Source organism: Neomonachus schauinslandi, chromosome 2 (assembly GCF_002201575.2).
Source record: "Neomonachus schauinslandi chromosome 2, ASM220157v2, whole genome shotgun sequence".
Taxonomy (NCBI): domain Eukaryota; kingdom Metazoa; phylum Chordata; class Mammalia; order Carnivora; family Phocidae; genus Neomonachus; species Neomonachus schauinslandi.
In genome coordinates, this window is record NC_058404.1 from 14,544,744 (window position 1) to 14,569,986 (window position 25,243).

The 25,243-nt window shown below is 44.0% G+C and overlaps 1 protein-coding gene across 1 annotated transcript in view; it reads left to right on the plus strand.

Annotated features, from left to right (window-relative positions):
* The window catches only part of WWC2 (WW and C2 domain containing 2), a 202,575-nt gene extending 177,332 nt beyond the window's left edge, over window positions 1-25,243 (plus strand). The window contains exons 20-23 of the mRNA XM_044911653.1: window positions 349-441; window positions 3,053-3,295; window positions 22,793-22,920; window positions 24,480-25,243. Of these exons, the coding sequence (XP_044767588.1) occupies window positions 349-441; window positions 3,053-3,295; window positions 22,793-22,920; window positions 24,480-24,546 (531 nt within the window). The 3' untranslated portion in view covers window positions 24,547-25,243. The remainder of the gene's footprint in view (window positions 1-348; window positions 442-3,052; window positions 3,296-22,792; window positions 22,921-24,479) is intronic.

Here is a 25,243-nt window from a genome sequence, read left to right on the forward strand (position 1 = left end):
TGACTCAGCTCTGATCTAGTTATAACCCTCTAGGTTATACAGACCTTCCTTTTTAAAAATGAATATTGCAAATTAGCTAAAAATACAAAGGACCATTTTATTTCCAAGTATGTATAATTATCTTAATGTAGGAGTTCTGATAACTACCACCAAAAGGCAATTGTTGAAATTACATAAGAAAACTTAGTTGTTTAAGAAAAGCATAGAACAGAAAAACTTGTTTGGGAAGGATTTTCTTAAAGAAACAACCTCCTCACCACCTGCTTTTACCTGATAAACTTCTCAGTTGTCAACCACTAGCGCTCTGTTATGCAGTGATTTTCTTTTTTTTTTATCCTTTGTTGCCAGTTGAATCGAAGTGACAGTGACAGTTCAACCTTGGCTAAAAAATCACTGTTTGTGAGAAACTCCACTGAACGGCGCAGTTTGAGGGTCAAAAGGGTATGTATTTCCCCCCAACAACATCTCCCTGTCTCAGTCCAATCCAGAATCACAAATTGTGAAGTGCTGAGCGTCATGGCTCCATGCTCTTGGGCCGCTGAATGAAGCCACTGTGATTCCAGAGAGACACAGATGTGTTAGTTATGGAGACGGAGGGAGGGTGTTCTTGAGAGCAGCCGTTCAGTGCTGGTTTGGATCCTGTGATAATGAAGCCAGGAAATTCACTTTGCAGTATCGATGGAAAAGGGGCTTGCTGAGTGGGGTTGATGGTGCTGTGTCCCCACACCGTGTCTGGCTCTCGAGTAAGAGTGTAACACCGAGGACCTTTTCGGAGGGGCGGATATTCTGCTAAAGGAATACACAGTATTAGCAACTTGCTTCAAAAACAGACATTTTTGGGAAAGCGCCAGTTTTCCTGGAAGCCATAGGTCTCTGAATGAGCCTTAAAGGATAAGTCTGAGAGAATATTTAAATAAATTAAAAGGTTGGACTGTTCAAATAGTTCAGCAATTCCTGCTCACTCACAGCTGAAATGCTAATGAAAGTTATTGGCTTACTAATGATTTGTGTAGTAATAATGGACTAAGCTATTATACTTCCGCTGAGATGTGTTGTTTAAAGAAGCATGAAGCCCTGCGTGTGCTAAGCTCTGTGGGTGAGGGAAGCACCGCCTGCAGGAGGCTCCAGTCTAAAGGAGGCGTTCAAGGAGCGCACAGGACTGTTGAATGTGCGGTGGGTGAAAGAAAGGAAGGAACTTGGGCGCCTGGGTGGCTCAGGCGGTTGAGCCTCCGACTCTTGATTTCGGCTCAGCTTATGATCTCAGGGTTGTGGGATCCAGCCAGTATCAGTTTCAGCTCTAAGGGAGGAGTTTGCTTGTCCCTCTCCCTCTGCTCCTCCCCCCTGCTTGTGCACAGTGTGCTCTCTCTCTCTCATCTCTAAAATGGATAAATAAAATCTTAAAAAAAAAAAAAAAAAAAAGAAGGAGCTCATCTGGTTGGGAGAATCTAAAAGACTGTGTGCCGGAGGTCCATGGCCTTGACACCTGGATAAAATTTCAAAAGAAGATGGTAGCGGGGTGGGAGGTGGGGAGGAGGGATACCAGTGCGGTCTCCCCAGTGTAGTGACAGCCCGCTGACAGCACAGAAACAGTTACGGCGGGCGTTACTTACACCATAGAAATTGGCGAACCCTACAACCCATGCTCCGCTCTCCGCCCATGCCCCCACCCAGAGCCGCTTGTTAAACGTCGGCCAGCACACTGCTGCACATGGCAGTCCTTAGAAGGGCTCCATCTACATAACCACGAGGAAGGATTTCTGATTCTGAAAAACAATACAGCTGAAGAGCGTGTGTCTCAGTGATTCTGCTGTATAATAGGTTTGTTAGAGCAGAGCTTGAGTAGAGGGAACCTAATAAGAATGTTAGAGAACGTTACAGCAGTATGTGTTGGGCGAGGAAGAGGAGTGGTACAAGCTCTTCATCCCTGGGCGAGGGCTCTGGAACAGGAAGGGGGACGCAGGCCCCCACCCCCATCTGTCATGAGCACCACCGTCATTCCAGATCTTCAAGCCCGAGTACTTCTCAAATTCGAGTCCCTCCCCTCGCATCAAATAGTACCAGTTTTTATTAATAACCTCTTATTTTCCATTCCCACTGCCAGCAGTCTGGGCAAAAAATACCCTCCTTGTTCCCCTCCACTGCTGCAATCCTACCCAGCCTCATTGGACTTCCTTTCCTCAAGCAAGCATGACTGGCCCTGAGCAATCTCTCCCTTCCCTGACTTCCTGTGGCACAGCTCACTGCTGGAAGTCTTCAAGGTTAACAAGTGGGGCTTCTCTTCTGGGGTTTGGCCCACCACCCCCCGCCCCCACCCCAGCAGACATTTAGTCACACATACGCTATAATTATTTCTTGCTAGATAGATAAGATTGGCCCTGGGAAGAGCCCCAGTGATTCACGGGTGAAAGTGGACATTAGACCATGCGAAATGGAGGAAGGAACTGGGATTTAAGCATATTGATGAGAGTAGGGGCTCAGAATCAGAATGACCAGCTACATTCTGGCCGGCACCTACAGAAATGATGGCTAAAGGAGTGCGCTCTGGGGGTGCGGTCACTGGTCTTGAAATGGACGAAGGGTCAGTTTCTTTTATGTCTGTTTCACAGAGGGCAGAAGCTCTGTGTAGTAAATTGGCCAGGTCAGGAGAGGCTATACTAGGGTAACAAGTTAAAAAATCTCTGGTTTAAAATAATAAAGGTTTATTTCTCACTCAGCTACATGTTCATTGCAGGTTGGCTAGATGCTCTGCTCATTTTGTCTTCGCTCAGGACCCACACTGACGGGGCCTCCGCCTCTGAATCTTTGCTGTCCCGCTAGCAGGGGACAGAACTCCTCACATCTCACACTGGCTTGGAAAGGCTTCTGCCCGGAGGTGGTGCATACACATGACTGCCACTCACCTTTCATCGGCCAAAGCAGGTCACCTGGCCGGTGGCGCCTCACTTCAAAGGAGCCAGGAAATGCTGGCTGTCATGTGCCAGGAAGGACAGAGCAGAATAATGAGTACCCACATAATAAGGGTGTTTTGTTGTGTTGTTTTCTAACCCTGCAGACGGTTTGCCAGCCAGTCCTGAGACGAACAGCACAAGAACGCCCAGTGCGCACATCTCTAGACCTAGAACTGGACCTTCAGGCATCTCTAACCCGGCAGAGCCGTCTCAATGATGAGCTGCAGGCCCTCAGGGGCTTGAGGCAAAAGCTGGAGGAGCTGAAAGCTCAGGGAGAGACTGACCTTCCGCTGGGTGTGCTGGAAGATGAGAGGTTCCAGAAGCTCCTGAAACAAGCTGAGAAACAGGTACAGATCTCAGTGTCCCCACTGTCCCTGAGGGGCGGGCGAAGAGTGGGTCCTAAAGCCTGCCCTGTGGAAGGTCCCCAACTTACACCTGGGTTTGACCAAGTCTTCAGGTCCTTTTGCTGGAACTCAGAACACTTTTTTCCCGTTGTCATAGGACTTTTTTTTTTTTTTTTAAAGATTTTATTTATTTATTTATTTGAGAGAGAGAGAGAAACAGCATGAGAGGGGGGAGGGTCAGAGGGAGAAGCAGACCCCCCGCCGAGCAGGGAGCCCGACGCGGGACTCGATCCCGGGACTCCAGGATCATGACCTGAGCCGAAGGCAGACGCTTAACCAACTGAGCCCCCCAGGCGCCCCTCCTCCAGGCATTTTATTTTATTTTATTTTAAAGATTTTATTTATTTATTTGAGAGAGAGAGAATGAGAGAGAGAAACAGCATGAGAGGGGGGAGGGCCAGAGGGAGAAGCAGACCCCCCGCCGAGCAGGGAGCCCGCTGCGGGACTCGATCCCGGGACCCCGGGACCGTGACCCGAGCCGAAGGCGGTCGCTCAACCGACTGAGCCCCCCAGGCGCCCATGTCATAGGACTTTTTTTAACCTAGGCTGTTGCTAGGAGAGTGGTTACTGCCACCCACCAGGGTACAGATAGGAGGTCCCCTCACCACGTCACCCCCACCCCACTGGCCACCTGCCTGCCAGCAAGGAGCACAGCCGCCGGGGAGGGTGGTGGTCTGTTTCTGCTCAGCAGTTGTCTCCGCCTCAACACGAGACTTGGCAAATACATACAATATAACTTTTAATATAAATGACAAATTTCATTTGAATTTTCTGAGTAGCTCTTTGAGATTCATGAACCACCTCAGTTGTAAATGCATTGTTCATTTTAATGCTTCTAAATTTTCACATTCTTTCTTTCCTTCAAAAAAGATCACACTCCACATATTGGCATTATTTCCTGTCTTTCACCACACAGGTTACTATACAAAATGAGGTAAAATCACTGATTAAAAACTAGGGTATTTGGGGCGTGCCTGGGTGGCTCAGTCGGTTAAGCATCTGCCTTCAGCTCAGGTCATGATCTTGGGGTCCTGGGATTGAGTCCTGCATCAGGGTCCCTGCTCAGTCGGGAGTCTGCTTCTCTCTTTCCTTCTGCTTCTGTGCTCACTCACTCTCACTCAAAATAAAATAAAATTTTTTTTAAATCTTAAACAAAAACTAGCGTAATTTTAAGGGAATATTTCTATTGTTCTGCCACCTACCTACAACCAAAATTTTCTGGAACCTGCATTTCATTCATTCAGTTGGTTTATTTTCTGAAGTTTAGAATTCATATTTGGGTATAGAAGAGTATCCACATCCATATGTAATATACAAATAGAATTTTCCACATAGTTGAAATATTACAAATGCCAAAACATTATTCTCTTTCAAGCATTTTGGATGGAAATCTGAAATAGATTATAAACTTCCTTAAACTAATAGAAAACCTTGGGCGCCTGGGTGGCTCAGTCAGTTAAGCGACTGCCTTTGGCTCAGGTCATGATCCTGGAGTCCTGGGATCGAGTCCCGCATCGGGCTCCCTGCTCGGCGAGGAGCCTGCTTCTCCCTCTGACCCTCCCCCCTCTCATGTGCTCTCTCTCTCTCTCATTCTCTCTCTCAAATAAATAAAATCTTTAAAAAAAAAAAAAAAACTAATAGAAAATCTCGTCCATAATATAAACTTCCCTTTTTGGCCCGGAGTTATTGTTTGGTCACTAGTGTGTGGTATATAGCGAAACTGAGTCGTTTAATTGACCAGCACTACTAATCCTGGATGGAACTCAGAAACTTAATGAATGAATTTTAGGGATCAGACTGATCCCAATAATTTGTAGAGAAAGTTTAGCAACAAAACATATCACTTATCTGTATTATGTCCCACCTGATAGAGAGAAACCTTGGCATACCGTAGAACATCAGTAAGTATCTCTGTTCAGTGGAGAGTTGAATTGTAGGCCTTATGTTTGGTCCTATAGAGACTACCAGGATAATTAGACACTGTCGCGCCCTCTAAGAGCTTACGGATTGGCAAAGGAGATGAGCCAGATACACCAGGTCCTCAAGAGAAATCACTTTCTAGTGAGATCAGCAAACGTTTCATGGAGGAAGTAGCAAAGTGGTCTTGAGGGCGGGCAGTGGGATTTCATCCACAGTGGGTTGAGGGGCCAGCAGGTGCAGGAACCTGCATTGGTCAATGTCCAGGGTAGCTCTCGACAGTGAAGGGCCCATAGACATGAGCCCCCAGGAAAGCAGTGCCAACAGCGTGGCCGTCTCTGCCAATGGAAAATCGCATTAAAAGCTGAAATCACCAACTCTTACATTTGTCACCTTGATAATAACCATTACTTCTATTCTCTTGAGTCTTTGAATTCGTCATCAACAATCATTTCAAACTCTTGGTTGACATTGATGAACTTTAATATCATGGAGAAGCATCACAGTCTTTTGACCCCTATGGGTCCAAGGCTTTCAAAGCTGCATTAGAGTTTTACAACTACAGATTTATTTTTTTCTTCAAGATTTTATTTATTCATCTGAGACACAGAGATACAGAGAGAGAGAGAGAGCATGAGCAGGGGCAAGGCAGAGGAAGAGGGAGAAGCAGGGTCCCCGTGGAGCAGGGAGCCCGATGCGGGGCTCGATCCCAGGACCCTGGTATCATGACCTGAGCCGAAGGCAGACACTTAACCATCTGAGCCACCCAGGCGCCCCTACAACTACAGATTTAAACAGAACACTGCATCTTTGGGTTTTTTTATTGTTTGTTTGTTTTTGATTTGTCATAGTCTGAAATTCCAGATCCTTGGATATCAGTAATTATAAAATTTTTTGGGACTTTTTTTTTTTTTTTTTTACCTTATATCATACTGCTAAATTCATCTGTGAACTGCTTGTTAGTGTAGTTTGTTTTGACGGCTATCTAATCTCCAGTGTGTAGAGAGAGGCTCAGTAAAGCAAAAAGTCAGTTATTTGAAAAAAAACTAAAATAAACAAAAATAGACAAAGCTCTGGCAAGATCAATGAAGAGAAGGTACACATACAGAAAATTATAAAACTAAAGAGGGATAGAATTACAGATAACTTTAAAATGTAAAAGATAAGTGAATAATATCAAAGACATAGGCCCGTAATTTGAACAAATATCTTGGAAAATGGAACATATTAGAATGGATGAAGGGGGAGAAACAATTGAAAATCCTATACCTCTTAAAGAAATGAAAGCAGTGATTAAAAATCTATCCACAATGAAAACATAGGTCTAGATGTTCTGTAGGCAAATTCCACCAAACTTTCAAAGATTATTTCAATTTTATATAAACTCTTCCAAACACCAGAAAAAGAGAGAACACTTGACAACTCATTCTCTGTGACCAACTTCCCTTTTACCAAAACTAGACAGAGATATTACCAAAAGGAAAAATCACAGGCCAGTTTCATCCATAAGTGTAGATGCAAAAATCCTAAATAAAATGTAAGTAAATACAATCCAACAATGTATGTAAAAGATACTACATTTTGACTATGTTGAATTGCACAAGGATTCTTTATCATTAGAAAAATCATTAGTACAATGAGTCCCCTCAACAGATTAAGGAGGAAAACGCTTTGATCAACTCAACAAATGCAGGAAAAATATTGATAAACATCCATATTCATTCATGTTTAAAACTCTTGGTAAGTTAAGAAGAGATGACGTCTTTAACTTGGTAGAGAATAACCAAAAGCAAATGCGGTCCTAAATAGACAAACATTGGAATTGTTCTTTAAAATCACACACAGGCATTCAACGCTCTTCTGCTCGACGTTGTATTAGAACTTCTAACCGATGTAAGGCAAGAAAAAAGTAGAAGCAGAGAGACGGGAAGGGAGGGGATAAAGCTGTGATCCCTGGCAGATACCATATTGCGTACATTAAAAATCCTCAAGTTCCTACAAAGAGTAAGAGAGTTTAACAAGATGTGCACGTGGAAGAATCATTTACAAAAGTCCATTGCATTGCTATTATACACCAACCAGAAACAACTGGAAAATTTAATTATGAAGATATTTTTTACCACAGTATCAAAGAATATCAAGTATGAAGGAATAAATTCAACAAAAATTTGTATTATGTTACAGGGAAAACTTTAAATAACCTTATGAGGAGAGTAAAAAAAAAAAAAAACCTAAATTCATGGAGAAGTATATGCTACATTCGTATAGAGCAGAGGTCAGCAAACTTTTTCCAGGACAGGCCCAAGAAGAAATTTTTTGGCCAGAGGGTTCTCATTCAGTAACCTCTCCACTCTGCCATGTAACACAAGAGCCGCCATAGAAGGGACATACATAAATATTTCGCTGGGCTGTGTCCTCAGAAAACTTTACCAAAACAGATGCAGGCCATAGTTTGCCACCCTGACCCAGAGGAAGAATTACTATTGTAGAAATAGTCGAGTCTCCTTAAAGTGTCCTACAGATTCGATGTCATTCCAAGCTGAATGCCTACACGGATCTTCCTGGAAATTGGTGCAATTAATGGAAGAAGAAGAATAGCCAAGACACTTCTGGAGAAGAAAAAGAGTGGGACTTAACAACCCCTGATTTCTTGCAGGGCAAGTCCCAAGAAATGAGGGGCTGTTAAGCCGGTAAAGTTGGTAGATAGTAAGGATGCCATGGGAGAATCAAGAGACCAACCAACGGCATGAAATCAGGGCCAGAGACAGATGCACATGCGTGTAGAGTGTTGCTGGGTGGGGAAGTAGCAGGTCAGCCTGTGGCAGGAGGACGGACCGTTGAGTCAGTGAAGCTGGGGAAAAGGTCAGGGAAAGATGGCATTGGATGCCTACCTTACCTACAAAAATCAACTCCAAATAGATTAAGGACTTAAATATCAAAAATAAAAGTCAAAAACTCATAGTGAGAAATGTGGGGTGCATCTTTTCGTGTTTTGATTTTTGTATCTCTTGACATCTATTCTGTGTCCACCGTACTTGAAGATAAGGTTGGTTGGGGCAGAATTGTTGAGAGTCTTGAATGCTGTGATGGGGAGCCACCAAAGGTTTCTGAAGAGGAGGCTTCTTTGGGAAACTTGTGGTAGAGATGTGTGTGCGACATCGGCCGGTCCACTTGCCACAAAATACAACGCGGGGAGCTTGGGCAGGATCCAAGCTGTCTGATCCTGATTGAAAGAAACAGGGTTGAAGCATCCTTTCTGAGAAAGTATCATAAATGCACCATTTCCTAGGTGGGTTGGTTTTAGTCTTTCATTGTATAGAACTCTGAGACTTCTGCTGGTGTTAAAAGATGACTCAAGGTTTGCAGGTTTTTAGGGTGACTCTTGTTTTCCTTCTTCATTAAAGAAATCCTTAGTGTAAGTAGATGAAAACGGAGGGGTATAGAACCCTGCAACCCAGGAGATCTTCAGGGCTCACTTAGATGCATTGTTGAGTCTCTACAAACCTGCGCTCAAGTAAAAGTTGATGTTTGAGGCACACGTGTTCATTTTAAGGATTTGTCCTTTAATGAGCCAGTCAAGAATGTGTATCTGTTCTCAGCTGCAGAAAATTCTGGGAGGGCGGTCCTGGGGAACTTGAGCAGAACTGTTCCCTGTAAAGGAGAAACACCTCTTTAACGCAAGTCTTTGCTGTCCTGGGTGCCTTTGGCCTAGCGGGCAAACTCCCATGTAAACGCCCCAAGGGAGCGACAAGGCCACCGTCTTGCTGCTTCTGTGTTACGGCACCTTATGGTGGATATTCCATCCTGCCTTGGCAGAAATCTGCCTCATTAAAGCCTGCTGAACTTGCTTGCCAGCCATGATTTTTATCCTGTTTTGAGTTTTGCTCGCCCCTTACCCACCACTAGAATACACAGCTGCCTCTTGACTTGCTGGTGGATGGATAAATGCAGCATAGAGTGGTGAGAAACGGTTGGTGGCCCCAGGATAGCTTGGCCACCTGAAGTTAGGCATGGCCCTGGGACCAAGGCACTGCCCTCAAGGTTAGGCACGGCTGTGGGGTGGGCATCATGGTCCAGGCTGTGCCTTGGTTGGTCCTGGGACCAAGTATCCCTGAAATCCCAGGGTCCAGGGATATTATCAGGTCAAACCTAGGGGCTTGGGGAAGACACCGCTTCATGCCTGAGCCTCAGCAGTTCTGACAGATGGTTCTGATCCCAGCGTCCCACGTAACGGTCACGGTCACCATCCAGGGAAGTAATGGCAGTGACACGGAGAGAGTGGCCTGTTAACACTTCCCAGGCTACGGCGATCCCTGGCTGCCCTGTTTTCGTACCTATCATATGAGCCCATCCTACTGTTCTTACTGGCGGGAATAATCATGGGACTATCAGGCAGGTTTTCCAGGCATAATACGAAGTTGTGACCTCTTTGAAAACTGTTAACAGCTATGTCAGGCAACCGTTTGTGTGTCGTGGGTGGTATTTAACCCCTCTCATCTCCTAATTATTGGCAGTTTGTCCCCGTTTTAAGTCGCCATCTGAGAAGTGGGTGCCGGCTGTCATCCTGACAGGTGCTCTCATTTCCCGGGCCTACCCCAGAACCAGTGTCTCCTTGAAAGTGCTGCTGAGGGTGTGTGAGGATTTTCGTGCTTCAAACCTCAGCACAACCCACCACGCTTCTGCACAAAGCCACGTGCAGTTGGCCTCGCCAGCCGAGTTACCTTGCACGCCACACTGGATGCATTTTGCTTGCGGAGCGGGCCTCCTCCCACCACCGTAGCGACACTCATTCAGAGCTAAGGCAGGAGCAGGGCACTTGGCCTTGCAGCTCCACAGAAAAACTTCAGAGATCCTGGGCGTTTGCTGTTTGTAGCACAACTGCAAAGATCCGGGATCTCTGGAGTGTTGCCCAACGTGGGACATAGGCAGGTCTTGTTGAGGTTTTGGAAAGTGTCTTAGGAAGAGTGACACCTGAGAATTCTTTTCTGTAAAATAGTGGTCTGTTTTTATATTAATTTGCAGTTGTTTAGTCATTAAATTGTACCTACTTATGCATGATTCTGGCCCCATAATAAACTACTGATGATTCTAATCATCCTTACAGAAGTTGCACTGATGATTATGCTTCGGAATTTAATTATATCTTAATAGAGGTTTTCTGATCTGTATATCTGACGAACCGGCACTTAGTTGGTTTCGTAATCAGTTTGCACTGCAAGATACTGAGGGAGAAGAAGAGCTGAAGGAGGGTCTGCTTGCGATTGTGCAGAGCGTGGGCTAAACACGCCTGTCCCCCTGCGTCACTAAGGGGGTGCAGCCTCGAGCAGAGCAGAGGCGAGGTGGGGGGGAAGGACATGGCCCCTGGGTGCTGCTTGCTCGCCGTAGGGCGGCCCCCGGGAGCCCTGCACACCGCATCTCACAGGCCTCCTCTGGCAGAAGGAGGAAAGAATCGCCCTGGCAGGGGCACGTGTGGGTGCCAGGCCATCCCGCGGCACATGTGGCTTCAACGGGAGAGTCTCCGGCAGAGGCGGGAGGCTCAGAGAAGGGACACGAGGGGAGACCCTGGGGGTGCCTCCATGAAGTCCCCCAGGCCCCACAGGGAGCTGATGACCACAAGGGCAGCAGGAAAGGAGAGGGTCTGGGCTCACATGTCAGGGGTGTCTGATTCAGAGTGAGAATCTCGTTTTCCAGTTCTCATCAAGAAAATTCCAGCATTGATGGAGTACTTGGAATAAACATGAGGATGTGTCTAAATAATTAAGGGGATTAAGAGCTGAGGTGGTTGTCTTCATGATTTTATTCAAGTTTCCATACCATTGCTATCAGTTTCCTAGATCGTTAGCGTGAACGGCAGATGGGGACGCTATTAACAGCTCAGTACAAGCTCCTTTGTTAGAGTTGATGCTCATATAAACAAAATGCTAAATTTGTGTGCGCGATACACAGGGCTGAGCTCTCTACCCAGCCTGCTGGTATCTGGTGAAAAAGTCTTTGGTAGACGTTGGAGGTCCCAGCTGAGGGTCTAAGTGTGAAGGAAGAGAGTGACTGTACCAGCAAAGTCCCGGGGGCCCGGGAGCGCGGCGGGATGGGCGCTACATTCTCTTTACCAGGTCTGCTTTCTCACTGCTGTTCTCCTTCCTTCCTCGTCTGACAAACTAAAGACAAATCAGCCTTAAAAAATGCCATAAAAATGTGCCTATGTGGGGCTTCTATTTTTCCCGTGCTCAAATAGGATTTTACATATTTAATCTACAAAATAAGAGGATTGGATCAGATGACCCCCGAGATCCCTTGCAGTTGCAAAATCTGTAATCTGTCTGAATCAGATCTAACATGCTTTCTGTATAAGTGAAGATGTGGGCAGATGTGTGGAACTGGAAGGCTGCGGGGCCCAGGAGCCAAACCGTTAGGGCACAGGCCGTGCTTCGAGAATTCTGCAGTCCAAGGTGAGATGGGGTTCCCTGAGGCTTTTCCATCTAAAGGCGTCTGCGGCTGGGTCTTCCACAGGCCACGAGAGCAGCGCTCATACGAACTGTAGGAGCTGCGCTAAGCCCGCCGTCCCTGCATCTTTTCTTCCTTCTGCCCAAGGACGGCTGTCGTCTCAAGCAACAGGGAGGATGGAGCTCTCAAAGCCAAGTGCATGCAAACCATCGTAAAACCATCTGATTCCCAAGGACAGCTGGTTTTTTCTCTTTACGCTTACCAACTCTATATAGAGACGACTTGAGCTGCATACTTGGCTTTCTCACCACCAAAGTTTGGAACAGACTCGTATGCGAAAATACAGATGATTTCAGTGGTGTACCTTTCATTATGGCCACAAACGTTGGTAACCACTATGGACTTCTCTCTCCTGCTTGCTCCTCATTTCCACATCCACTTCTTTGTACACACGCGCACACACACGCTGCCCTTTGAGTCCCACCATTTCCCTGAAGTAGTGGGGATTTGTGGGATTTTCAGCAGCCCGGTCATAAAATGCCTGACGGTGAGCAAAGAGCCTGCCAATTACCATAAAAAATACAGCTCCCAGAAAAGCAGTTACTTGAAGGCAGCAGCAGGTCCTGGATTTGCCTCCCTTGTCAGGAAGGCTGTCAGGTCTCAGGGTCGCACTCCATAACCTTCCTCCTTTGTGGCGGAAGGTCTGTTTTGTAGCTCAGAATAAAAACGGAATCAGAGTCGGTGGCTTCGTGTATCACACAACCCCTCAGGAAGCCGAGCAAGAAACGTAGGACCATAAATTCGGACTGGATCGTGTTCCTTACTCTGTTAGGCTTCTCAACGTGGCTGTAAGTAAATCACTGGACCTTTCTGCAGGTCAGGCGCCCATGGCATAAACTAAAGGTTAATCGTACTCTTCTGGAGTCTGGGGCATAAAAAGTGGCTTCCGAGCCTGTGAATCAGGCAGCTTATCATGACTTGTTGGGTGAGGAGAGGGGAGGGGTGCTGAGGAAGGGTTGGTATTTTTCCAAAGGAGCCTCATGTTGCTTACAAAGCAGAAATTTCTTTTTCTTCCTCAGAGTGTTTCCCTGTCAAAATGCCAAAGTTCTGTGATGCTAGCCTTTTTTTAAAGCTTAAAATAATACAGATGTTAACATTTTTTAAAGCTAGAATCTGCTAAGAAAACCATGTGTCAAAGATACTAATACACCTCATTCAACAAAATAATTCTTACTGATTACAATGAAGTATTCAGCATGGAGATTTAACTGCCTGAAAGTCGGCAACTCTTATTAACAGCTGACAAAAATTTCATGATGTATTTGGTCACCCAGATTTTGAGAGAGAGATACAGATGTGTGAGTACAGATACAAACACATAGACAAATATAGTTTTCAGTGAAGTATGCGCTTATTCAGGGGGGAGAGGAAGATGTTTCATGGTCAGTCTTATTTTGCCCAGAAGAAACAGATTTCAAAGTGATTTTGCAGTGCCCACAAACACGCTGGAAAGGCAGTAGCCATCAGCCTTATTTAGAGGGACCATCTTACCAGTGTTCTTCCGCAGCGGGTAAAACAGACCCCCGCAGTTCCATTCCTGTGGAAGGTGACCGAAGGTGGGACAGGGCCCGGGGAGCCTGTTGTAATTCTCATCTGATAAAATAAACCCCGGAGAAACTGGCCCAGATTTTCTTACCCAAGTATACCCAGCACGTACCTTCTCTCTCTGGCCTTTTCCGACCTGTCCGTTGCTTAAGTCAATAAGCAGATGGCTATGTTAAGATTGATTTATTCATGTTCCGTGTTGCCAAGAATTAGGATAGCAGCAATGCTTTTGTCTACGTACCAGCTTACCAATCTGATAGACCTCATCACGGGAGAAGTCATTTGTTTCTGTTTACGAAGTCAGTGGTTCCTTCTCTGGGACCTAATGAAAAAGTATCTGTTTTCTAAAGGCAAGACTTCACAAAGTAACTGAAAGATCCCATTTGTCCCCTTTGAATTCGAATGACATCAATTTGGAATCTCCGAGTGACAGCTAAACTATCTCACCAATTGCAAAATAATCAAGAGAGAATTATTACTTAGCAAATAAAGGCCGCCTTTCTAAACAGAATCTTTCAAAACAGGCAGAGGAAAGTGGGGCAGTAAAAAATATCTGGAAAAGGATCCTTTGTGGTGAAAAAAATCAGAAGTTAACTGCAGGGGATTATGGTTAGCAAAGTACTAGGAGTGCCCTTTTGCAGGATATTTAGCTTTCCATAAAGTGGTGTGAGTATGCCTGATGCTTCGTAAGTACTTGCTGGGTAAGTAAATTTTTAAAAATCTCAGCTTTCCGAAAAGGGCCACAGCATTTTTACCTTCAGATTTACAGGGAGTAAGTACACTTGCGCTTTGAGAATATTTTAAAATTTAAAAAGATTTTCTTTAGCTAAAAAATTACCATGTGCTTATTGTTCAAAGCCAAATAATACAGAACTATAGAAAGCAAAAAGCAGCGATGCCTCGTTGAAGTCCCATTCCCCTTGGCATTTGTCCTTCCGGTTCCTTCTTATGCCATGTATGTGTGTTAGTGTTATTTGGAAGGGTTACACAAAAATAGGGTCATGAAGACAAATTGTCGCAAAACTTGATTTTCTCCGCCCACCTAATTCTATGTTCTTCTATGAAAAATAGCTGTCCATTTTAGTAAATGTTGCTGTAATTCATTATTTTTAAGGCATTCACCTGTGTAGATACATCGTAATTATGTATGTATTCTAATGACAATTTCCCATATTTTCAGTTATTGGACAATGTGGAAATAAGCATTCCTGTGCATTTTGGGACACCGTTCAGGATTCAGTAGTGTTTCCAAAGCATAAATGCCTAGTAGTAGAGTGGCTGGTCCTGTCAGTTTGGCTGCAAACCGGTTAACCACAGGCAAAGGTCTCGTCTGTCAAGCCTTGTAAGGCTAAAACTTTGTTCTTTCCTTTCCTGGCCTTGACAGAGTCTGAAGCAGTGGGTGCATATGGGAAGACAAGATCCTTATAATCCCCCTTTTGCCAGCACCAGTCTTTTCTCCTTCCAAAGTTTATAACAGAAAGACTTGGCTTTTTCAAGTCCAGAAGGATCTCAATGATGGGATTGTCCAGTCAATTTAGATTGTAGGCTGCAGGCGACCACCCTTAGCAAAGCTGTTTTTTCTTCCCTCTCTTTGTGCCAATGCTGACTTCTGGCCTGAATTGATCTCTGTCTTGTAAGATTTTGCCCTAAGCTACCAACAAACACCGACATTCTAAATTTCCCCAACCATATCCTTTACAGCCCCAGCTGCCACCACCATGACCAGTGGCCCCCACTAAGCAGCGCTACGTTTCATATTGTGTTATTGGAGCACAGCCCTTGGGAGGCCATGGGGAGAGAGGCTGACCAGTGCTCGGGGCGGGGCGCCTCCCACATGAACTGAGTCTCCCTGGCCCCTAACTCCCTTCCCCCCAACACCCAGAACCTCCCCCCCCCCCCCCTTTGGGGGGCCACATGTGACTCCAGAGGCTTCCTCCTGGGTAGTTGTAGCATAGCCCTCTGACCTCCAGAGGCTCAGGCATTGGGACATACACCCTGCTGTCCCTCGGACTCCCAGTCCCTTAAATGTTCACAGTCTGGTGGTGAGAATGGTGTCACTGATGAGAAATGTTTATTTGCCATTTGTGTTTATTCTGTGAGACACCTGCTCATACCCAGTGCCCTTTTTTTTCTGTTACGTCCTATTTTTCTCCTTGAAAGACCTCTTTCTACACCTATCTGTTATTTGAGTTACAAATAGGTTTGTTGACTCTATCATTTGTCTTTTGAGCACCTTTCAAGTGAGAGAAGTGCAGGTGTTTGCTCGAATCTGAATCTAAATCTGTCAGTCTTTATTTTCTGCCCTTCTGGAGAGCTTTTGTGGTAGTCCGTCATCACTGGAAAAAACCCAAGGCTGTTCTAAATCTTCTGAGAGTTACTGAAGCACATTAATCTTAAAAGTCATCATCTAAAAGCCTGTTTTTCCCATAGACTGACACTCGTTCCTTCAGCCTGTGTCCACTGCACCCCCACTGTGTGCAGGCGTGTGGAGGCGCCGGGGAGTCTGGCACCGAGGAGGGCAGACAAGGCCCCACCCTCAAGCCACTTCCGAAAGGGAGGCAGGGTAAGGGTGCCTTGAAAAGAATCTCTAGTTCCTGTGCTGCCCACAGGTCTCATTGTGAAAATGGCTGGTACTTGGTAAATGTGCCAGAGAGAGCCCGAGACACAGGTTTGAGTAAACCAACTCAGGTTGCATCTTGTCAAGGATAAAAGGAACGGTGGTTTCTGTTGGAGAAGAGCAGCAATGTGGTCACCTCCAGCACGAGGGAGCTTCCTAGAGCGTGCTTAGCGGGCTCGGTTTCCCCAACACCCTGGGGAGGATTAGGAGGGAAGCTACCCTGTTTCACCACCAAAAATTCTGTTTAGAATTCATTTTCTTAAAGCAGTTTCCCAAACACAGGCCAAAAAGCCAATTCACATAGTTATAAGATCTCACTCTTTCCCCAAACTCAAAGTAACTTGAATTAGATTTCTGTTTCTGTCAGGTGAGGATAACTACTGTTTTTAAGTCTGTATTGACAAGACTGCTTCTAGATGACATTTCCCTTCATTAAGTATGTACGTAATGTGAAGTCTCCAGCCATTTGACTTAATATAATTCATTTTATAACACAACATCACAAGCAGCTTCTGCAAATAGAGGCAGTTTTCAAAAACAAACCACTGGCTTAAAAATCTTTATTGTGCACTTGGACCTCTATAAATTATGTTAAACAGATGCCAAAAAAACCCAAACCAAAACAACAACAACAAAAAAAAAAACCCAGATACAGTCCCTGCCCTTCTGAAGTGTATGGACCCATGTAAACAGCTCAGACCCCAAGGTGAACCGTGAGCCAAAACCCTAAATTAACAACCAGACAGCCTCTTTGCTTTACATGCAGGTGGGAGTCAATGCCTTTGTGGAGGTCAACTTCTACATAATGGATAAGTCACATAATTTCCAAATATGAAGGGGCGAGGAATAACAAGTAGCACATTTATACCTAAGCCTCATTTCCTATTTCACAGTTCACTTATGTAGCTAAGGAATTGTCCTTTTAGATGATGTGTTCTTAAGCTCTAAGTCAAATTAAACAAAATTGTGATTATTTTCTCCCTGATAGTGGGGTAATACAAATGCAGAATTCTATATGGATACAGATGTAGCTATAGATGCATGCAGATATACTCATATTGTGGATAGTTTTCAAAAAAAAAGGACATGCCTGCTTTTATCTCCTGTAAATCTAATGTGACCAAATATACATTTATCTAGATGCTTAAATTGCTAACTCCCACTTCAGTGAACATTGCAGCATGGAAATAACTTAAATATGTGATTCCAGAAGGTTAATTAAATAATTATGCTCTAGCTATTAAAGGATCTTATCAAACTATTAAAAAGTTATGGACTTCCATTTCCTGGACTGGCCTATAAGGAAATCACTACTTTGCCCTAACAACAAGGAAAGAAAATGAACAAACTGAAAAATCAATAACTCTTCATAGATCTGTCAGGAAAATGAGGTCATGGGTCAAAACATTGCCCCCAGAATTGGAGAGACAGGCAGCACAGAAAATGACAACTCACCAGAGCAGAGACTCTGAGGGAACCAGTACCAGGGTAAGAGAACCTAGACTATAATTGATGAATCCTGGAGGCTCCATGTAGACAAGCCTAAGAGTTAAAAACTCCAGGGGACCGGCCATGGGAAGCCCCTACACTTTTGTGAATTCCCATCTAGGAGCTCTACTCTTAGTGAATATCAGAAAAGAAAATCTGTGCTTCCACCAGAGAGAGGAAAATGTTGAAATACAACAGAGCATTCTGCTAACAAGAGCTGCCCTCAGGAGCAACTGTTTTACAAGAGTCTAACTTAGAAAAGTTTTATGAGAGCCTAACCAACTTGGGGGAAGATAAATACCCACTCCAGCCACTCTGTGTCACCTAAGGGATGCAGGGGGACTGAGAAGCAATTGTGAAGTTCTCAGTTGGGGGCACAGGCTCCTCCAAAGACTGGACTTAATCATAAGACTATAAAAGACTTCCTGTCCCCCACACCTCCACTTCATTACTAAAGACCTACTTACAGAGTTCCATTCACCCGGTACATTATGTCTGTTTGGCCTTCAACATAAAATCACCAGGCATACTGAAAGAAGAGACAGAAAAAAACATCAGAACCAGACTTAGACATGGCAGGAATATTGGAATTAGGAGACCAGGAATTTAAAACAACTATGATTAATGCACTAAGGGCTCTGATGGGAAAAGTAGACAACATGCAAGAATAGATGATGAATATAAGCTGAAAGAAAAAGGAAATTCTAAGAAAGAATTAAAAAAAATACTAGACATCAAAAACACTAAAAGAAATGAAGAATACCTTCGATGGGCTTGTTAGCAGACTAGATATGGATGAAGAAAGAATCTCTGAACTTGAGGAAATGTCAGTAGAAACTTTCAAAACTGAAACTCAAAGAGAAAAAAGACTGAGGGGGGTAAAAAAGGAACAGAATATCTGAGAACTGTGGGACAACTACAAAAGGTGTGACTTAAACGTAATGGGAACACCAGCACAAGAAAGAGAAAAACAGAAGAAATATTTAAAGCATAATGATTGAGAAGTTGTCCAAATTAGTGTCAGACATGAAACTACAGATCCAGGAAGCCCAGAGAACATGCAGGATAAATGCAGAACAAACAAATCAAAAAACCCTCTACCTAGGCATATCACATTCAAAGCAGAAAATCAAAGATACAGGAAAAATCTTGAAAGAGGCCAGAGTAACTTCTACAGGAGCAAAGATAAGAATTACATCTGACTTCTCCAAAGCCATGCAAGCGAGGAGAGTGGAGTGAAAATATTTAAGGTGTTGAGAGGAAATACAAACCACCAACTGAGAATTCTGTACCCTACAAAATTATCCTTCAGAACTGAAAGAGAAGTACTTTCTTAGACAAATGAAAGTTGAGAAAAATTGTTGTCAGTAGGCCTGCCTAGCAAGAAATGTTAGCAGAAGCTCTTCAGAGAGTAGGAAAATAGTATAGGCCAGAAACTAGGATCTACATAAAGAAAGGAAGAGCATTGAAGAAGGAATTAGTGACAGTAAAGTTAAAACTTTTATTTTTCTTATTCTTAATTAATCTAATATGACAGCTCAGAATAATGATAGCAACAATGTATTTGACATATATATATGCTTGTGTGTAAGTGAAATGAATGACAGCAATGATACAAGGGACAACAGGGAGATATTAGGAATATTTTATTATTATATGGTACTTGCACTACCCGTAAAGTACTGTGGTGTTTTGCATATTGCAAAATATTGGACAACCACTTAAAAATGTCTTAAAAATTATAATTGACATGCTAAGAAAGGAGAGAAAATGGTAATATAGGATGCTCAATTAAAACCACAAAAGGCAACAAAAGAGTAGAAGGCAAAAACAAAGAACAAGAGCAATGACAAGAAAACAATAATAAATACGGTAGATATCATTCCAGCTATATCAATAATCACTTTATTTTTTCAAGACTTTATTTTTAAGTAATCTCTGCACCCAACATGAAGCTCCAATTCACAACCCCAAGATTAAGAGTCCCATGCTCTACTGACTGAGCCAGTCAGGTGCCCCTCGATAATCACTTTAAACATTAATGATTTGAATTTGCCAATTCAAAGAGACTGTCAGAGTTGAATAAATGGCAGGACCTGACTATATGTTGTCTACAAGAAACCCATTTTATGTATAAAACACATATAGACTAAAAGTTAAGGGATAGAGAGATATACCATGTTAACACTAATCAAAACAAAGTGGGAGTAGCTATATTAATCTGAGACAGAGCAGACAGCTGAGCATAAAAGTCCAGTATAAAGAAGGACGTTACATAATGATAAAGGAGTCAGTTCTCCAAGAAGAGATAACAACCCTTAATGTGTATGCATCTAACAACACAGCATCAAAATATGTGAGGCAAAAACTGATATATCTGCAAGGAGAAATAGGTGGATCCACTCTTAGTTGGAAGCTTCAACACCCCTTTGTCAGAAATGAACAGATCCCAAAGGCAGAAAATCAGCAAGGACATAGTTGAATTCAACCACACTGTTAATTAACTAGATATAACTGACATCCATAGACTACTTCATCCAACAACAGCAGAATTCACATTCTCCTCAAGGTCACATGGAACATTCACCAAGAGAGACCACGTTTTGTGCCATAAAATACAACTTAAAAATACAAAGGAATACAAATCATTAGTGTCTACTCTCAGATCACAATGGAATAAAACTAGAAATCGATGACAGAAAGATAGCTGGAAAAGCCCAAAGTTCTTGGAGACCTTACCACACATTTTTAAATAACACATGGGTCAGAAAAAGGAATCTCAAGAGAAAACACATTTTGAACTAAATGTCTTTGAACAACTTACCAAACTTTGTGGGATGCAGCAAAAGCAGTGCTTAGAGGGAGATTTATAATAGTGAATGTATATACTGGAAAAGAAGTCAATAACCTAAACTTCTGCCTTAGGAAACTAGAAAACAAAGAGTAAATTAAATCCAAAGCAATCAGAAGAAAGGAAGTAAAAATTAGAGTAGAAATCAATGACATTGAAAACAGGAAATCAGTAGCAAGGTTGCAGGATACAAGGTTAACATACAGAGTCAGTTGCTTTTCTATATTCTATAGGACCAAGTGGAATTTGAAATTAAAAACACCATATAATTAGCACCCCCCCCAAAATGAAATAGTTATGTAACAAAATATGTATAAGATCTAAATGAGGAAAAATACAAAACCTGATGGATAAAATCAAAGAACTAAATAAATGGAGAGATAGTCCATGTTCATGGATAGGAAGACTTAATATTGTCAAGATGTTGGTTCTTTCCAGGCTCCTGGGTGGCTCGGTTGGTTAAGCATCCAACTCTTGATCTCAGCTCAGGTCTTGATCTCAGGATCGTGAGTTCAAGCTCCCCACTGGGCATAGAACCTACTTAAAAAAAAAAAAAATGTTAGTTCTTCCCAAATTGACCTATAGATTTAATGTAATCCCAATCAAAACTCCAGCAAATTATTTTGTGGACATAGACAAACTGGTTCTGAAGTTTATACGGAGACACAAAAGACAGATGATAGCCAACACAATATTGAAGGAGACAGAGTTGGAGGACTGACCCTACCCAACATCAGGGCTTACTGTTCAGCAACAGTAATCAAGACAGTGGGGTATTGATAAAAGAATAGACAAGCAGATGAATGGAACATCATAGACAGCCCAGAAACAGACCCATGTAAATATATAGAGAGAGTCAACTGACTTTTGACAGAGGAGTGAAAGCAATACAATGAAACGAGAGTCTTTTCAACAAATGGAACAACTGGACATCCACATGCAAAAAAAAAAAAAAAAAAATTTAGACACAGACTTTATACACTTAGCAAAAATTAACTAAAAACTGATTGTAGGCCTAAATACAAAACCGTAAAGGACTGTTGATAAGGACTGTTATCCAAAATATACAAAGAACTCTTAAAACTCAACAATAAGACAATGAACAACCCAATTGAAAAGTAGACCAAAGACCTAAACAGACACCTCACCAAAAAAGATATACAGATGGTAAATAAGCATATGAAAAGGTGCTGCACATCATGTCATTAGGGAACTGCAAATTAAAACAAGAGTGAGCTACCACTACACGCCTGTTAGAATGGCCAAACTCTCGGGGCGCCTGGGTGGCTCAGTCGTTAAGCGTCTGCCTTCAGCTCGGGTCATGATCCCAGGGTCCTGGGATCAAGCCCCATATTGGGCTCCCTGCTCGGCGGGAAGCCTGCTTCTCCCTCTCTCACTCCCCCTGCTTGTGTTCCCTCTCTCGCTGTGTCTCTCTCTGTCAAATAAATAAATAAAATCTTTAAAAAAAAAAGAATGGCCAAACTCTCAAACGCTGACTCTTCACTGACGGCATGAAATGCTGGCTGATACGCTCTTGTTCGTTGCTGGTGGGAATGCAAAATAGTACAGCCACTTTGTACACAGTTTGACATTTTTTTTCAATTCTTTTTCCCCCCAGCTTTATTGAGATGTAATTGACATATAATATTGTGTAAGTGTAAGATGCAGGTTAACGTTTTCTTACAAAAGTAAATAAACGTGCTGTTGGCAAATGATCCAGGAGTCACACTTGTTGGTATTTACCCAAAGGAGTGGAAAAGTTACGGACATCAATGTTATGGCATCTTTCCTTATAATTGCCAAAACTTAGGAGCAGCCAAGATATCCTTTAGAGAGTGATGGTACTTGTACTTTGGTACGTGTAAATAATGGAATATTATTCAGCTCTAAAAAGAAATGAGCAATCAAGCCACGGAAACACATGGAAGAATCTTAAATGCATATTACTAAGTAAAAGAAGCTAACCTGGTATGTAAATTCTACTTCAGTAAACAGCTTTTAAAATGGCTTAGATAGAAAAAAAGTTTGAAAAAATGAATAAGGTTGAAATGTTAGGAGGTATTTCTTGGTCACAGTGCTGAAAGTAGCTTTTCATTTCTTTTTTGCGGGTTCTTGGGTTTCCCAGACGTAATAAAATGATCACATATTACCTACCTAGTAAGATCTTTTAATACTTGTGACAGTCAGTGACTGCGCCCCCTGCTGGTTCTTGGGTTTCCCAGACGTAATAAAATGATCACATATTACCTACCTAGTAAGATCTTTTAATACTTGTGACAATCAGTGACTGCGCCCCCTGCTGGTGAGAGGACGGACACACACACACACACACACACACACACACACGAGACAATCACCGGCTGCGCCCCCTGCTGGTGAGAGCGCGCGCACACCCGCTGCGCACGATGCCGCCCCCGCCCCACCCCAGGCTCAGGGCCCAGGCTCCCAAGCCTTACAGCACGTCTCCGGAGCTTTCTAATTAGTGTTCTGTGGGGTTTGGGGTTTTTATTTCCTTTGCCAGGCTGAACAGTCAAAAGAAGAGCAGAAGCAAGGTTTGAATGCAGAGAAACTGATGCGGCAGGTCTCCAAGGACGTGTGCCGGCTCCGGGAGCAGAGCCGCAAGGTGCCTCGGCAGGTGCAGTCCTTCAGGTAATCCGCCCCGCCCGCGACACTTTGGGCTTGTCCCCGCGCCGTCTGTTATGCTGCAAGTCCGCGTTAGCCTACGAGACCCCAAATCCTCTCCTAACGTGTGAGCTTCGTTTGCTCCTTCCTGAGGTTACAGACTCCCCCGGCAGCGGCCCTGACCTGAGTCAAGCCCGGCTCCCAGGAACTCGGGGTGCCCCCCACCCTGAGAAGCGGATGGCACATCTCACTGAGAAAACACAGAAAGGCATAGAGCTTCTGGGCTTTTTGTTGTTCCTTGGGCCCTTCCTAGGCGCCGTGCTGGGCAGGGGATACTCCCCGGGGTCCTGGGGCGTCTGGGGCGCCCTGCCACTGCCGCCGGCCTGGGTGGGAGAGTGGGGTGTTCCGTCTGCCCCCAGCACTGGACACACACGCACACACACACACACACCCTGCCTGCTTGTTCCACGTGGAAACAGGGGCCCCGTGTTCCCTGGTCCTCTGATTTGTCAAGGGAAGTTCAAAATCAGGAGTCAAAAGTGGCCACTGATTCAGGGATGTGACAGCCCCGGCGTGAGCCGAAGAAACCCACTAGCGGCGCGTGTTCCCTTGGGTTCTCCTGCTGGCCTTCAGTGACGTCTCGAGCTCGCTCCCTTGCCTGTAAGGATGCAAACCACAAAGAGAACTCTTGTGCCAGGGCCCACAGTTCTGGGCCTCTCCCTTTCTTCTCTCTCCTTTCCTTAGTCTAGAGCTTTTCCACCTCTGCACTTGCTTCTTGACCCCACACTTCCTCCACCATCTACATAGACTCTTATTTTCTCAAAGGAAGGCTGGTGCTTTTCTTTTTTCTCTGTTCTTCTTTATCGCTACCGGCGTGCCCTGCATAACAGAACACACCCTCAGTAAATATGTGTGGATGGGGTACTATGTGTGATGTGAAGATTTTGCACGAAAGTGAATATATTGCTCCTGTCTTTGTTAACTCTACAATCTTAAAACCTTATTATTATTTTTTAAATACTCTCCTAAGCTCTGAAAACCGTTCTGCCCGGTATTTCTCAGCATCTCCCTTTCGGGTTGTTTCTCCTTATCCCTGCTTCGGGATTGGGGACAGATCTGCCTTTACTACAGGCACGTTCCTTCCTTCCCCTTCATTGGGACTCATGGGATCACTCAGCAAGTGTCCCTTCCCTGAGCATGGTATCGATTTTAAAGAATTTTCCTGGTACCATGTACTTTTCTACAAGGTCCCTGAGAAGTTCCCTGGGACTTCGGACTTCTTGCATCCTCTCCTGCCTCATTTAGAAGCACTCATAACTGACCCCCTGGGGGTTTAAAAACTGTCTGATGCTGGAAATCCAGGAAGGGGGCAATTCACCAGAGGCCGGAGCTGCCGTGCTCCTTTATATGCTTTATATCCTCCCGTAAAGGGGAAAGACGGTCTTGATTTCATGGAGTTCTGCCTGAGGAAAAGACCTCCTGCGCAGGCTTGCAGACGCTACGCTGTTCCTGGGACTCCTTTTAATGGGCACAGAGTATTTTCAACATTATATTCAAGCTGGTTTATTTCTCACCCCTGCCTCTAGGGAGAAGATTGCCTACTTTACCAGAGCGAAGATAAGCATCCCGTCCCTGCCGGCTGATGATGTGTGATTACACCCCCCAAAGAAATTATTCTGTCACCTGTTCACTTCTTAGGGAGGGTACAAGGCTGAACTTTTGTTTTGTTTTGTTTTGTTTCGTTTTGGGGAGGGGGGTTCTTTTTGTAACGTAACTGTCAACTCTTAAAGAGCTTTTATTTCACATCAGATTTTCAACATGTTAATTTGTAAAGTACCTTGAATGTAATTCTTGTATGTTTAAAAAAAGAAAAAAAAAAGTCAGATAACCCAGATGGAATAATCTGGTACACAAATGTCGTCCAGTACATACGAATTGCCAGGAGGCTGTGTTTGTACAAATGGAATCGGGGCAACGCCCGGTGTGTATCCTGTTGAACCAACTGTTGAGAAATAACTCGGTTTAGCAGACGGCGATCTTGGCTTTTCCTTCATTGTCTCACGGGCAGACTGTGAGGATGGCAACGGGCCAGCTTGCTATCTTTGTACCAGGGGGCAGCTCTTAGCGTTTGAAGGCAAATGTGAGTCCAGCTCTGAGTCCACCCGGAACAGGTGTTGTGCGCTCACCCGGTGACCTCTGTTGGAGCACTTGCTTCCTTAAAACAAGTTCCTTTTTGTCCTTTTCTTTTAGTCTAAAGAAAACCAGATGCTGAGTGAGATCTCAGAACACAGAGGAGCAGTGCTCCCGGCTACAGTGAAGACCTTGTGATCTGTCACATTAAGGCGGGGGG